The sequence below is a fragment of the Hyaena hyaena genome, unplaced genomic scaffold (assembly GCF_003009895.1).
Source record: "Hyaena hyaena isolate Hyena2069 unplaced genomic scaffold, ASM300989v1 scaffold_630, whole genome shotgun sequence".
NCBI lineage: Eukaryota > Metazoa > Chordata > Mammalia > Carnivora > Hyaenidae > Hyaena > Hyaena hyaena.
The window spans coordinates 429,071-445,949 of record NW_024081265.1 but is presented as its reverse complement, the minus strand read 5'-3'; the positions used below and the strand labels follow the sequence as shown (position 1 = coordinate 445,949).

Sequence of the window (16,879 nt, the reverse complement as noted above, 5' to 3'; positions counted from 1 at the left end):
AATGTGAAGACACATAGGAAGAAGATGGCCATCTGTAAGCCAGAGAGTGAGTCTGGGATGGATCTTTCCCTCACAGTCCTCATAAGGAATCAACTCTACCAACAACTTCTGTGGTGCTTTGTGACAGCAGCCCCAGCAAGCTAATACAATAACTAGCCCAAAATACGAGTGGGTAAAAGGCATACACAGGTAATTCAAAAGGGAAGAAATTCAAGTACTAATGAAAGTTCTGAAAATATAATTAATCTTTCCAATGAAGTGATTGAAAATTTTGTTCTAGAGAAGCTACCATTTTTCACTCATGCCACTAACAAATTTTAAGTAAAGGAGGAAAACAGTTTCCAGTTCAGGAGAATGTGTTGGGAGAATACCAGAATACTATACTGATAATAGAAGTATAGGCTAAAATACGTTATAGGAAGGCAATTCGCTGGCACCTATAAAAATTAACATGTTAACTTTGGAGTGAAATATTCCCATTTCTAGGTATATATGTCATAGGAATTTTCAGTAAAATATATTTGTGTTTTTTTCTACTAAAATATATTTGTACCCACATATGTGGATTTCATTACTTTTTAAGAGCAAAAGAAACAATGAAAACACCATAAATGTCCAGTGGTAAAATATGTTAAAATATAAGCACATAGATTTTAATATGTGTAGACATGGAAAGAGCTCTGAGATGTACAAGCCAGTTACAGATTATACCTCTATGTGGATCAGATAAATATAAAAAAAAAAAAATGTGTGTTATGGGGAAAAAATAACCGGCATTGGGAAATAAATAAGCATTCATTTGTAAATGCGAGAAAATCTGGTAAATCCAGTCCTTTCATTAAGGTTACTCTTCTCTTTTTATAAGAACTTTGAATGACTGAATCTGGAGTGGTGTTATTAATTAACACCTCTGACTATATTTCCCTGATAAATTATATTCTTTTTGTGGCTTTCAGTTTACTTACCTGAACAAAAAATGGATTTAAATTGGTTCTCCTTTCCACATGAATTCATTTGAAGGCCAAATATGGTGATAGAATTAAAAGATGATTGAAAATAATAAAAGAAGGAAATGCTATTCCTAATTTTACTTAATTGAAAATAATAAATGGCAAAAATTTTCAATACCAAAGATATATATGTAATGGTGTAGGAAGAAGTAATACACAATAAGTTCTACAATGGTACGGTGAATATTTAACTATGATAAGTGCCTACTCAAGTCACCAGTACTCTGATGTTCTTCCAGAGTACTGGCTAAGACATTGGACTCTGAAGGCTGACTGAGATGTTACCATCCCTGTGACTCAGTTCCTTCAACTCTACTGTGGGGTTAATACTACTGCTTATCCGACAGAGTTCTTCTGCAAATTAGATGAGACAATATGTATGATACCATATCTTGCATGTAATACATTGTCAATGCATGTTATCTAACATTGTGATTTATTCTGGTCACTTAAGATAATTTTGGAGATGTGTTTATTCTCACATTCAGGGGACACAAATTGGGATATGAATCAAAGCTGAGTAATCAGAAATAGATGAAAATCTGCCTTGCCCATTATCATTTGATTTTGCTGGAGAGACTGAGAGGAGACCTGGAATACTGTTCATCAGCGGAAACCTAGAGGCCATGGGGAAATATTGAGGTTCTTAGCAGGGGAGCATTCCAATTTCCTTCAAACAAGAATACAATGAGCACTAGAAAACAACAGTTAAAAATGATTAAAGAAAAAAAAAAAAAAAACAAGGGCACCTGAGTGGCTCAGTCAATGAAGCGTCCAACTCTTGATTTTGGCTCTCGTCACGATACTGAGTTTTGTGAGATTGAGCCCAGCGAAGGGCTCTGAGCTGACAGCATGGAGCCTGCTTGGGATTCTCTCTCTCTGCCTCTTTCCCACCATGTGCACCCTATCTCTCCTTCAAAATAATAAAACATGAAAAAAAATTAAATAACCAAGTAATTGTATTAGAAACCTATTGTAGGTGGTAGACCCACGTCCTTTATAGTTCTGCAGTAAGACTGAAAATTTGAAAACCTAGAAAATTGAGCCGTTTTCTTACAAGTTTCAAGTTGAACTTGTCAACCTAACTTTCACTAAAAAAAAAACAAACCTATTTTCCTATGACTCCTCTCTCAGTAAAGGGCTATGTCTAACAGTTGCCTAAGGCGGACACAAGCCAGTGCCCTGCTACACTTTTCTCATAACACACACAGACAAAAGACATTTTAAAAATATTATGTATTATTGACGCAGTTTTGCTTGTTTTGCTGAAATCAGTCCAAGCTTCTCTGTCTCTGCTTCCTTTAATCTTTTTTTAAAATATTTTTCATGTTTATTTATTTTGAGAGAGAGAGAATGTGTGTGTACATGAGAGGGGGAGGGGGAGAGAAAGAGAGAAGGAGAGAATCTCAAGCAGGCCTCATGCTGTCAGCAGAGACTAGGGGCTCGATCTCAGGACCCTGAGATCACGACCTGAGCTGAAATCAAGTGTCAGATGCTTAACCCACTGAGCCACCCAGTTTCCCCTCTGCTGCTTCGAATCGAATTTAGACGACCACAGATTTTTCTCTGGATTGCTGCTGTGGGAACTTCCTTACCAGCCTCCCTTTCTGAGGTTTTTCCCTCTTTCACTTCATTCTCCAGTTTTCAGCCAGGAAAATCTTTACAAAACGTAAATCCGACCCCATCACTCCCTGTTTAATTTCTTGTTTTCAATTGTGGAAACTCTTGTCCTATTGTATATCCTGTTGCATATGTTTGTTCATGCTTTCCACATCGTCATTTTAGCAGGAAATCCGAACCCCCGAATTAGGACTCCAAACCCTTTGATATTTATGCACTTTTTAAAAATTCAGTGAGCATATTTTTATTAGTATTTACATGTGTTTTCCCCTTTCCTATAGCTAATTTCTATTTATCTTTCCTAGTTCATTTTATGTTATATTACTTTTTCCAGGAAGTCTTTCCTGGATTAGCAACTCTCCTATATGCTCCAGTTGATTATTTTAACCTCTCCCTGTCAGTTACAGTTCTAGGCTGCCTTGGCAATTATCTTTGTCTACATTTTTCCATACATGCAAACACACACACACACACACACACACACACACACACATTTGCCATCGCCTACATGAACATACACTTCTTGCTCATTTATTACTTGAATAGAAACTTAGGGTAGTAACTTGATCCTTCAGAGCTCAATTCTTTTACATTTGCAGAATGAGAATTACAGTATTGGCCTTCTTACAGAAACCATATGAGAAAAGTAAAAGAAAATATATGTATATATGATATGGAGTTAAATAAATCTTTCATGACAGTTATTAACAAGTCTGTACAAATTGTACTCTGGTTACTGTATTTATTGACTGACTTCATAGACATTTTGTTTTTCCCAAAACCTCTTTAATAGAAATAGACATTAATAGACATGTTTGGAAAGGGGTGCCTTTTCAATGGATTTTCTTCCCTACATACCAGAGATAAAGCAAGACCCCTACATTCTGTCCTGGCTCTATACCCAAGTATGCCTCCCTAAGGACCTTGGGGAACAGAGTGGTGATGTCATGGAAAATATCTGTTTTCCAAGAGGTACCTGATAAACTATGTTATACCAGTCAAAGATATACAGTATTATTATGGAAACTCTCTGTAGCCTGGATAGTCCTCAATGCAAAGTGAAACCTTTGTTATACAGCTCTTTGGTTTTCAATTTTCCCCATTTAGATGCAACAGGAAAAAGAAAACATCCTACTAATTAGTGTTTCAGTTAATCTAGATTTTGCTTTAAGTACAAGGGCTCATGATTATTTTTTTTAACTTAAAAAAATTCTTTATTTTAGAGAGAGACAGAGTGCAAGCAGAAGAGGAACAGAGATAGAGGGAGATGCAGATTCAGAGGCAGGCTCCAGGCTCTGAGCTGTCAGCACAGAGCCCAATGTGGGCCTTGAACTGAGAGTTTATGACCTGGGCCAAAGTCAGGCGCCTAACCTACTGAGGCACCCAGGGGTCCCTGTGATTATTTTTAAAATGGCCGAAGCCACATGGAAGCATTTGAGGGGCTCTCATGCAGTTCTTTTCTGTGTTAGACAGGACTATGAAGATCTAGAAAAGCAGCTGAAAGAAGTCTTTAAGGAGAGAAGCAACATCCTCCATCAGCTGACAAAGACATCAAGAGAACTTGATGGAATTAAAGTCAACCTTCAGGTGAGATGAAAGCTAATTTTCCTGGCTGCAAAGCATGTACAGTCACTTGGCTTGTCTCAGTGGATTCACATTAAAGACCCCTGCATTTTTTTTTTTTACTAGTTTTGAATATGTTTCTGGGCTTGACCATGGGAGTTATTTATTATCATATAAGCTTTAAAAAGAAATGCCATTTGAAATACAGTCTGGGAATCTGTGGTTTGCAGATTCAGAAAGGAGAAAATTGTGTGCTTGGCAAGGCCATCAGTTTCTCATAGCTTCTAAAATCAATTTGCCCCTTGTGTTTTTTATATTATAAAATGATGAACACTAATTATGACCAAGAGCTAAATGAGTATAGGAATGATCTTTAGAAGAGAATTTTGAATTCTGCAAAGGATAGTTCTCAAGATTCTTTAATAAACCTCATTTCTAAACTGGATAAATGCCTTAGAAAGGAGACAGTCCGCTATGAAAATGTATGACTGCTAAGTGAAATCCCAATCAAAAACCAGAGACAAGATCTATATCTAATAAAAAAATTATGAAATACCCGATGATATATTTTAATATTTGATTGAATATTGAAATTATTGAGGATATAATGTACACTAAAAGCTTTAGCTGTATTACAGGATTTAATTTTCATAATATGTCTTTGAGATCTCTACTATTAATGTGATTTTTCTTATTATACATAAGGCATTATGCTTAGAGAAGATAAGTTATTTTTGAATGTTGCAAGGGAAGCCAGAGTTTCAATACAGAAAATTTGGCTTCAGGCCTTGTCTGTTAGTTACTACACTCAACCATGTTTCTGAACCATGTGGAGTCACTGCTGTCCTTAGCTTTCTATTCCATGAAGTTGATAATGCTGATGATGGTGTCAGTCACCCATACAAGTTTATTGAACATGGTCAAGGTCTTATATTGGGTATTCTTTGTAAAATTTTTGTTTAATTTTTACATGAATGCTATGCTACAGTTGTTAGTAGTTTCATCTTGTAAGTGGGAAAGCAAGAGTTAGAGAAGGATTAAGAAACTAAGACACAGAGAGAATCAGGTGTCAGATCAGGTATGTGAGCCCAATGCCCAAGCTCTTGTTCCTGAAGTTATGTTACAACTTGAAAACATTTAAAAAAAAAAAAAAAAAAAAAAACCCACCCACATTCCATTAAAACACAGAGGCCTGTATCAGGGTGTAATAGTGCTAAGATAGAAGAATACACAGAACGTTAGGAAAGCCCTGACTCAGACACAAAGGAAACTAAGTCAATTTCCATAGGCAGCTGATACCAGAGTTACATCTTACCATTAAGTAGAAATTCACCAGTTCTATGAGGCTACAAAGAATGTTCAGGATGCTTGCACCTTCTCTGAGGCATGGAATACTTGCAACTTTGAGATTATTTCAAGCATATAGTTAGATAACCATGCGTGGTCAGGAAACTCAGTGTGTCTGTACCAGCAGCCTAAGTTAAGACACCCAATTACAATCTGGAAAATTGCTTGATAGCAATGTATAATTTCATCGATTCATATTTTTTCAAAGGGTAACAATCCTACCACTAAATGTAGTTTCAATTTTTAAAAAGCCTTTCTTTTTCTCATTTTCTATAAGCCATTGTGCAAGATATTTTTTATTTTTCATCTTATTAAATCCTCTCAGCAACCTCTTTGCAAAATTAAGGTAATATTTTACTCATAAAATGAGGAAGCAAGACTCAAAGAGGCCGAGGAAGTGCCCAGTCATACATCTAATAAATACTGATTCTGGGTTTCAAACTCATGGTGAATAACTTCATAACCCATTCCACATTTCCCCCCCATTGGGACTTCATGAAGATAAGAGCTTGAAAGTTGTTATATTCTTCTCTGTAACCATAGCCCCTGGATGGGATTGTAATATAGGTCAACCAGTAAGTACTATGTTGATTAATTTATAGATATATCAACCTTTAGTATCCTTAAAGAAACTAAGAATATTTTCCAAGAAGTAAATCCACTTTCCCGGACATTGCTGGTCAAGTAATAATCAAGGACGCCCAGTCCTTCTCATTAGATACACTTTTCTGACTTCTATCTGTATCTACCCTTCTCATTTCTGCATCCCATGTTCTTTTTCATTTGCTTCTTTTGTTTCAATATTAAATCTCTTGAAGACAGTCATCTGCTTGTTCTTGGTTTCCTTCAGAATGCTCAGAATATAGCAGATGGTCAACAAATGAATAAGCATTAAGTGGTTTTCCACGTCTGTTTTGACCTCTGACGTTTTTTCTAATAAATGTCTAAAGTAGACTGTTCAAAAATCTCATCCCTGTTTTTCACCTAATAAGGTCAAAGGGCAGATTTTGTCACCTGCCTCAGGACATATGACCATGATGCACTTTGAGCTATAAATCCCATGATTGGCAATGCCCTCCACCCCTTCCTCATCCTAGCTTCTTTATCTGTTATATAAAGCTATTTTTTTCCAAATAAGCAAAACACCTTTTATTGGCTGCTTCCTAATATGACCTCTGTTGGTTATTTTAGGGAAGAAGTTTCTCTTATATAGTTCAGCCTACCACATCGTTAACAGAATGCTGATCCTGCTGTATGAAAATTATCTGATTTTAGCACTCGACTATACAATTTGTGAAGGCAGATGCCATGCCTCTGCACAGGACTTTGCATAACTCATGATAATATTTGTTAAATAGATATTAAGTAAACAAAGTGTTTGCCATTCCTAAGATTGTCAATTTTCTGCCCACCATGACTGTTCTTCCTATAAATAATATCACTTCCCCTTTGTCTCAACTTCTAATATCAAGACAGATATGTTACCCTGTTAAATAGTTTATAGAGTATAAATAAGAAAGTTCTTAGGGAAGGCTTAATGGGACAGATTCTATAATGAGAAGAGCTCAGTGGGCTTTTCTGTTGTAAGTCACAGTCTGTGGATGCTGGATTTGCCATCAAACACTAATGACTGAGGTGGTACATATTTTTTCTCTTAATACCCTATCTTTTCATACCAGTTACAATTTTACATGTCCCTCATTTTTTCTGCGCATTCTGCTACATTACTCATTAAGAATAAGTAGACAAGACCAAACAGGTACATGCTTTTTGGCCGCTTTGATCTTGAATTGTGTTATTACTTAGCTTATTCAGAGAGGTCTTTTATGTTCCTTTGTATTTGTAGAAACTATGCCAGAGCTGGTTTAATATGTCTGCAAAGAAGACAGTAAAACTTCAACTGAAGAGCAAAAGATGTGTTTTCTACTTACTTGCAGAGAGTCCTGAGTATTAGGAGAGCATTCTCCCCTCCATCAAACCTCTAAAGCCTGAGACTCTGCGTATCCCCTCTCACACTGGGCAGCACCTGTACTGTGTTTGGTGTCATAAATTCCCGTGTACAGCCTTAGAGCCATGAGGACCATCACAGCCTCATTTGCACATTCTTGTTCCGGGGGCATAAGAGCAGTCACAGCTGTACCATAGAGACAAAAGTGAACCTCACTTGAATAAGATTTCCTTTTCCCACTTTTCTTAACAGTCTTTGAAAAACGATGAGAAAACTTCCAAAACTGATGTTCAGAAGCTTCTGGAAATAGGTCAGAGACAAAGGTAAGACTGTGCTTTCCTTTAATTTTCTCAGTTCTTTTCTTTTTCCATAGTGTCAAACTCCACATTCAGAAATTTCACAAAAATCACTTCCTTCTAAATGCATGAATTCATTTATCTTCTTACTTGAATGGGTGAGAATCTTGCTCAGATGCAGATTTGTATACAAAAAATCTATGGTGGGACTTCAAATTGTGCATTTTTAGCAAGTTCTCTGGTGATGGTTACGCTATGCTGCTTGTCTTCAGCAGGTCACAGAGTATTCATGGATCCATGGTATTTTCCTCTATTATCCTAGTAAGAAAGATGCTGATAAATCTGCCCATAAATAGACCCAAAACAGTGACCTCAGTGGGCCATTTTTAATAGTACCAAAACTTGATCATAGTGATAATGGTGGGGAGGTAAGGAATGGGGTAATCTTATTTACAGTGTAAGTAGAATTAGTCTAATCTTATTAGTGTTGGATTGTGTGTGTGTGTGTGTGTGTGTGTGTGTTTTAAAGAAGTGAGTTGTGAGTAGATTTCTATGCAGTATTAAAAGCTATATGATTTAAAATTGCCTCTCAAAGGAAAAAATATATTTTAAGGTAGAAACAAGATAGCATTTGTTATACATTTACTAGAGGCTCTCTTAGATGCTTTATATATGTTTTTCTATTTTACTCTCACAATTACCTTATAAAGGAGATATGATTATCCCTATTTAATAGGAACAAAAGTGTTGCTCTAAGGCTTAAATGAGTTGAAGAGAGTTGTATTTAGTGGAATTTGCTCTGCTGTGTCTCACCTGGGGCGACACCCTTTCACATTAATTCACTGATCACAAAATATAAAACTCCAGAACAGCTTACACACACTATGTAGTCCCTTCTTACGGTCTTATATCTTCTCCACTGTCCTTGCCTCTTGACCCAGAAACCTCTCATTGACATATATTCAGATCAAGCTGATGACACATTTAAAATATCAAATTGACTGTCCTATATTGACTTGTTATTATTTCAATGAAATTATTCTTTTTTTAAATTTTTTAATTAATGTTATTTTTGAGAGAGAGAGAGAGAGACTGAGCGTGAGCAGGGAAGGGGCAGAGAGAGAGAGGGAGACTCAGAATTTGAAGCAGCTTGTATAAAATATTCTAACAATAGCTAACTTTTCAAAAGGATATGACATTTGATACATTAGCGTTTATGATTTCTTAGAAAGATATAAAAATCATGTTCACCTGAAAGGAAGCTGTGTCTCTCATTTGATTTTTTTTATTTTAAAGTTTTTTATTTATTTCTGAGAGAGAGAGAGAGAGAGACGGTGTGAGCAGTGGAGGGTCATAGAGAGAGGGAGGGAGACACAGAATCTGAAACAGGCTCCAGGCTCTGAGCTGGATGTCAACACAGAGCCCGACGCGGGGCTCGAACCCACGAACCGCATGATCATGACCTGAGCCGAAGTCGGACGCTTAACCGACTGAGCCACCCAGGTGCCCCTGTGCACCTCATTTGAAAAGAAGAGATACTAATAAACAATAAAACAGAAAAAATATTATCTTAGAATATAAAAATATGAACTAATTGCAAATTTACAGTGTCATCTGAGTCTGAAACAGTGCCATGCATCATAGATGCCACTTGCTATACATCCAGCTGTCAGTAACATTTCATCCTTTGGAATGTTTGCCACCTGACACTTACCTGCAACAATGGTTCCTAGAAGTCATGCTTCTTTTATAGGACTCCAACATCACTCACAGTTAACAGGCCCAGAGGTGACCACCAAGTCAAAACCAAATCAATTAGAAGTTTCCTCTTGGAACTGTAACTAAGAGGTATCTAATCAGTCTCTCTGTGTAGCTGAGACCAGACTGTCAGTAAGTAAACTCAGAAGCTACGGGGTGGCCATATGTAACTGTGCAGAGAGAGCAAAGAGTGTCTTTCTGTTGAGACAGAGAAAGGAGTGTGTGTGCATTCATGTACATATTTTTGTATGCACGTGTGTGTATATGAGAGAGAGCAAGCACACCAAAGTTGTGTTGGCTCTTGAGTGTTACGTCTTAACAGCCTAAATGATATTTACAGAAGAGCTCCAGATCTAAACCATACCATATAAGGAGAGAGTGTGTACTTTGTACTTACGAAGTGGAGATTTGGGGGGTTGGAGGGTAACCTAAAGTGTCTGAAACTGCCTTAACAAAAATAATAAAACATTTTATTCTCTTTGGTGGTTGGTGGGTAGAGATTCTTAGAAGGCAGTTTTGGATCCTTTGTACCAAAGGATTGCACAGAATCATGTTCTCTGAAAACAAAAATGACACATTGGATAGCGGCAAGTTGTCCATCTGAGATGTTTTTACAATACAAGTTGGTAACCACTTGAAAAAAATGCCTTCCTGTAGTGTGATTTGGGTGAGTATGGTTTCATATTTGCAATGTGATATTGCAGATGTATGTAATAGCTGGTCCAAATAGGACCCTAGAGTAGCAGCAATAGTTGGGTAAAACCCTAGAGTAACAGTGATAGTTGGTGGAGGGAGCCGGCCCATGAGCAAGTCAGGAGCCCTCTCTCATAGGAGTATAACTATTCCAAGGCTGTGAGAGAGATTCAGGACCCGCTAAAGCACAGGAGCTGTGGAGATGTGTAGAAATAAGCTTAGCGGGTAAAAGAGAAGATGGAGATATTCAGAAGGTTCAAAAGATCAACTTTACCATTCTGTCTGATAGATTTCTTTGATGTGAAAATGTGTAGAGTCCTCTACTTTCTCCAGTGTTTGTTAATAGCAAACAGTGCTTTAAAGGTTTTTTTTTGTTTTACTCCCTATATTGCCTATAGATGTCAGTATGTGGGAATTTTTGAATATACATACATACTCATTTTTATTTTTATAAAATATATTTTATAACTTTAAACTTTGTGTATCATCTAAAAATAAGTGACATTTTTAAAATTAAAAAATACTAAAAAGATAATTGGTCATTATAAAATTTTAGTATATTTTTTACCAGTTGGAAATGTAATAGCTTGTGTTTCCATTCAGTGCTTGTTAATTATTTGAGTGTTAGAAATAGCGTGTAGAAGGGTGCCTGGGTGGCTTAGTCGGTTAAACGTCCGACTTTTGCTTAGGTCATGATCTCACAGTTCGTGGTTTCGGGCCCCACGCCGGGCTCTGTGCTGACTACCAGCTCAGACCCTGGAGCCTGTTTCAGAGTCTGTCACTCCCTCTCTCTCTGACCCTCCCCTGCTCACACTGTCTCTCTCTCTCTCTCTCCTAGAAATAAATAAAACATTAAAAAAAAATTTTTTTTAAAGAAATAGCATGTAGATCCTTTCTGCCTTCATTCTTTCTTCTCTCCTTTCCTCTCTCCCTCTGTTCTTTCCCTCCTCTGTTTCTCTCACCATAGTGGTAGTATAATGACTTCAGAGTTTGAACACATAGGTTCTAGAACACAATTTCACTACCTTCCTCTGTATCAGTTTTCTGCCTGTAGTATTATGTCATACTTTGATGTGAACCTTCTTAGAGTGTCTGATGCATTGTAAACCTACAATATATGTAGATATTTCTATTACATTATATTATGCCAAAAATGCTCTCTGTGGAGGATAGCAGAAACAATAATGGAAGCCCCAGTTTTAAATGTCCATATATGAAACAGTCCTGATCAATGTTACCTGTTTGAGGAAGGAATAGAAACTGAGACTTAAATCCACTCTAAGCACCAGCATGTTACAACCTTCACCCGGGCAAACAGTAATTGTCTAAGAACCAACTTGACCATAATTATTTTATAACTTGTTCCAATTATCTTTTGCTTCGACAAAAAAAGTCCAAATTGATTTTAACAATCCTATTGACTCTCACTAATATTCCTGAAATTGAGACTGGGACCTAAGAATTTCTAGAGTAGGAAATCTGGGAGCGTCATTAAATCCCGATGGATGAAAGAACAGCTCGCAGGTGTGCAGGATGTGATGGGCAAAGAATGAACTTAGGGACCCAAGAGTACTGCTGGATGTTATGACAGAGATCTCATATTTGTTAAGTGATTGTTTTCCAGGCATTGTGCTAAGCATTCTGCCTACATTGTGTCATCTAAACTTCACTACAAATCCATGAGGTAGCTCTATTAGTGTTCCCATTTTATAGATGAAGTAAATGGGTCTAAGAGGGTACAGTCTTATCCCTAGTCTCTGTAGTATGATTACACACAAAGATTTCAGGGGTGAGTAGTCTTTTGGCCCAAGAATGGGAATTTTAAATTAGTTTGAGTCCTGCCGATAAGGCTAGGAAAGGTTTCTGTTTGGCTGTTGCTATTGCTTTGAAGGAGTTTATCCCTGTAGCCAGAATAAAAGACACACACACACACACACACACACACACACACACACACACACACACTTGTATACTAAACTTTATCTGGTATCAGAATTTTTTGACGCAGTAGCTTAGGTGATAAAATGAAGGCACAGAAAGATAGTATGATCTGTCATATGAGTAAATCTTAAACCCTTGATACGAATGTGTAATTATGGAAATGTTTATATTTTTAACAAGTGAACCAACGTCCATGTACAGAGCTTGAGACATAATGTGTAATAGATGCAGACAAGTATTTCTTATATTATCCCCAATAAATGAGGCAGTGCTCAAGTCTGAAATAAGTCTCTTTTCTTTTTGTTTTTATAAAAAGTCCCAGGCCTTATAAAGCATGTCTAAAGTATACTGCCTTAGAATTAATCAATTAGGAGCATCCACAGGGAGTTGTAATTTTAACCTATCAGCAAGTCTGTGGCAACTTTTCTTTTTTTTTCTAACCAGCATGCTCATACCCTGGCATGCTGTCACTAAAATTAGCTTTTCGACTCTAATTATTATATTGATTTGATTTAGTACATTATGCAGCTCACAGATGATTCACATGGTGGAATTCTTATAAGACACAATAGCAAGGCTATTTCCTTTAAATACAGCTTGCCTTTAGTACTTGTTACTTTGAGAAAACTTTGTTACTAGAATCCTTAGATACATCCTTATGCTTAATTGTGTCCCTATATACAGTTCTAGTTATCTGTTTCCTAAATATACATTGACACCAAAACCCCCTTTCATAATGTACATAGGAAATAACAGAATTATGTTTCTCTTTTGCTCTCTATTTTCTGCTAGAGAACAAATGAAGTCTCTCCAGGAGGTCCTGCAAAATCAACTTAAAGAGACATCTGAGAAAGCAGAAAAACAGCAAGCTACTGTAAGTATGTTTCTTCTTTGTGTCCTTTGCTTCTGTGCTGGGAAACATTTTTTTCTTCCCTAAATTGCCATGGAACAAACACACCTGTAAAAAATAACAGAACACAATAAAGAAAACTCAGTCACCAAAATCATAAAAATATTTGGTCAGCATTCATTTTAAAGAAAAGAGTTTTGTTTTATTTGATCATTAGGGGAACTTCTAATCTCCAATCCCCATTTACGGATGAAAACAGAGGTCAAGAGTGAGACAAAAGTGCTGGTGTCACCCCACACCAATGGCTTCGGAAATGTGTCTTGTAACTGACCTTGAGCAGAGCCCCACCCCTCATCCCCTGAGCAGGAATCTCTCAGGGGCGGAGCCGTATTCTTTCTGTTGATTCAACTCCACAGGTGATTCTGATATGCCCCTAGGCTTGAGAATCAAACTTTTTCACAAATATTCTCACTGGATTTCTATTTTATTCTTCAAAACCACCATATGTACCAGTTATGGGGAATGGACCTTTTATCTTGTTTCTAGGACCTGAGTCTATTTTAAAATATAGTGTATTAATAGAAAATTTAAAGTGCAGTTAGACCAGCAGATCAGGAAATGACTACCATGGAGAATATAGTTTATTTCTCACAATTCCCAAAAGGGATGGCATGCCATGTGACAGGTGACCACCCATGGAAGAACTTACGTAGGTCATGAGGCAGAGGGAACTGTGGGCAAGTGTCTTTATGGTGGTTTCTGTGGGAAGGAATAGGTGAGAAGGGGTAAGCAGGGAGAGGAGGAGTCAGTGTGAATGACTTCTGCAGGCTCTGAGACATAGGGAATGCAACCTAGTTGTCTGGTACCTGAGCCTGGGGAGATCAGGGCAGGTTTATAGTGGGTTGGCCTGTGAGAGCACACCAATATAAAACTGGGGGCCTGGGTTGCAGGCTCTGTGTTGGTCAGTTGGTCTTTGAAAAGCATGTCACCAGGAGGAATTTTTCTGTGTTGGTAATTGAGTAACTAATATGCTTTAACCCAGAGTCAAGAAAGAGGTAACGACAATCTTGATAAATATGGGATTGAAATATACTTATTAAAACAATTATTTTTTTCATGTGCATCTGATGGGATCTAGAAAACAGATTCCATAGTACCTCTTCCAAATTGTGGTAGACTCAGACAGAATGCTTTGTGCTTATTCTCCCTCTTTGAAAATTCTTAATTAAGAATTAAACTAATTTGTATTTTTAAGCTTTTTCAGGAGTGTGAATAATTATTCTTTACTCTTTTAGGAAGACTGTTGGTGTAATTGAAGGTTAGGTAAAAAGGAGAGATAAAGATAATTGTTTACTCTCAAATGCAGGGGAAAAACTGGATTTGCTTCTGCAAACGTTATGCTATTTTAGATTTAAGAGCTAATAATTTTATGTGCCACCCTTGATTAGATATCCAGTAACTATGCCTTTTCCCATACAAATAGCAGATTGTGTATTTTATGCAAAAGTTGTTTCAAATATACCAATTGATAAGTCCATATTAAAATGTTATGAAACTTAAAGAATAAACTTAAATCATAAAGATATGAAAGAAGAAAAACTTTATGAAAAATTAAACTGAAGAAACAGTAGAGCTGTCATCATCTAATGCAACTTGAAAGCACTTTTTAAGAATGTGGTAACAGTTTTTATTATCCCTGAGCAAATAATGGAATAGCATATCTTTCAAACCTATGTTCCTCATGAAAGTCCTAACAGACAGCAAGGAAGAATGAGCATTCATTCTCTGTAACCAGAGTAATTAAAGATATTAATGTTCATTGGATGCATTTCACTACTCTTGTTAATTTTTATGGCTTAACTTGCCCTAAGTGAGACATAATTAGTTTAAAGGCAAAAATTAGCTTCTAGCTTTGACTCTCATTAAGAATAAAGAATTGCTATGTTCTTACATTCTTTGTTCAAAGTAAATAAATGATAGTTTCTGTTTCTGAGAATTAAATTCATAACTATCTCTTGAGAATGCTTATTTTTTTCCAGGGATGTCAAAACCTGCTGGAATCCTAGACCAATGGTTTCAAAATGCTAATATTTTTTGAATATTCTGAATATATTTTAGCTCTTGAATATTGAACACTGAGTTCTCAAGATTCTCTGTCCTTGTTTCACATTTAAATAATTATATTCTTTATTAATGACAACTAACTTTGATTAAGAGTATAATGAAAACTGGGGAACCAGGCTGGCTCAGTTGGTAGACAATGTGACTCTTGATCTCAGAGTCTAGACTTTGAGTCCCACGTGGGCATACAGTTTACTTAAAACAAAACAAAACAAAACAAAAATCTCCTGTAGCTACTTCTAAAGGTTGTTTTGAAGTAATGTATGAGAAAACCCCATGTTATGTGTTTATATGTAAAAATAATTATTTTTTAAGTTAATTATAGATAACATTGAATAGTATCAAAATGTGAGGATTTAGGAAAAATTGGGGTCCTTGAAAGAATAGGTCATTGATATAAACAAGATGGGGTTTTTTTTAAGATTTTTATTTTATCTTATTTTTAGTAGGCTCCATACCCAACATGGGGTTTGAACTCAGGACCCCAAGATCTAGAGTCTCTGCTCTACTGACTGAGCCAGCCAGGTGTCCAATATAAGTAAGATGGCTTTATGTAGTTCATGACTTAAAGACAAATCTGTAATATATCAGATTTTTCTAGTACTTATAAAGTTCTTAGGAAGATGTAGCATAAACTCTGAGAGTTGCATTTTTTTTTTTTTTTGTAAGGCAAGTGCTCACTTTAGGCTTTGATTGCAGAGGCATCCACTTCAAAGATGGCTATCTGAAATAAACACACCACTAGACAAAGAGCAGGGCCAAGCCCTCCCCATCCCAGCCTTCAAGCTCCTAAAAAAAAACCGGGTGCTCCTTTGTTTTGGAGATCTTGGTTGATTTCAGTAACTGACCTTTTGGGCTGACTGTTTGTTCTCTTCCATTGTTTTTAATTTTCATTATTATGTTTTAAATTCACCTACCCTCCACCCCTATAAATAAAACCTCAGGCCTAAGCTCTCCCAAGCTCTTTCTACCTAAGGCCTCACTTTGAGGCCCCAGATGAACATGTAACTTCCAGAACTGGTAAGTTCACTTTATTTTTTTGTTTTTTAAATTTTCAATTTCCAGATGATATTGCTGAGGGTGTCTGGTAATCACACTAAGAACAACAAAGGCTGGTCCGGCCACAAGATTGGTTATCTATAGGCTGAGACAGTATGAAGCAGTAGAAATTGTGCAAAAGCTGTTTATTGAGGCATACACTATTGCTCTACATACATATCTAATTTCGAATGGCATAAAGCCCTCCATTGATTCCTTTGCTTTACCAACCAAATCAAATTATCTTCTTAAAGGGACAAAGCCTGTGACTTCATGTTTTCAGGTTACTGTGTTAGTATCTTCATAGTTCAAATTTACCCTGAAAATTATTATGACCAAGACAATGATCATGGTAGTTCTCAACCTTCTGCTTGTTTTTTAATTTTTTTTTTTAATGTTTATTTATTTTTGAGACAGAGAGAAACAGAGCATGAGTGTGGGAGGAGCAGAGAGAGAGGGAGACACAGAATCAGAAGCAGGCTCCAGGCTCTGAGCTGTCAGCAAAGAGCTGACAGTGGGTTCCAGTGTGGCTGGAACCCACGAACCTTGAGCTCATGACCTAAGCTGAAGTCAGACACTTAACCGACTGAACCACCCAAGCGCCCCAGCTTCAGCTTATTTGATATGCAATTTAACCATTCAAAATTGGTTTATATTTCTACTACCATTTGAAGGAAAGGTACAAGGACCCCTA

General features: G+C 36.7%; 1 protein-coding gene across 2 annotated transcripts in view; it reads left to right on the top strand.

Annotated features, from left to right (window-relative positions):
• The window catches only part of LUZP2 (leucine zipper protein 2), a 457,455-nt gene that overhangs the window by 204,393 nt on the left and 236,183 nt on the right, over window positions 1–16,879 (top strand). Inside the window, exons 2-4 of one of the 2 annotated variants that reach the window (XM_039216414.1) lie at window positions 4,100–4,217; window positions 7,741–7,811; window positions 12,969–13,050. In XM_039216414.1, the coding sequence (XP_039072345.1) occupies window positions 4,100–4,217; window positions 7,741–7,811; window positions 12,969–13,050 (271 nt within the window). The remainder of the gene's footprint in view (window positions 1–4,099; window positions 4,218–7,740; window positions 7,812–12,968; window positions 13,051–16,879) is intronic. The other variant, XM_039216415.1, reaches the window with a different exon arrangement.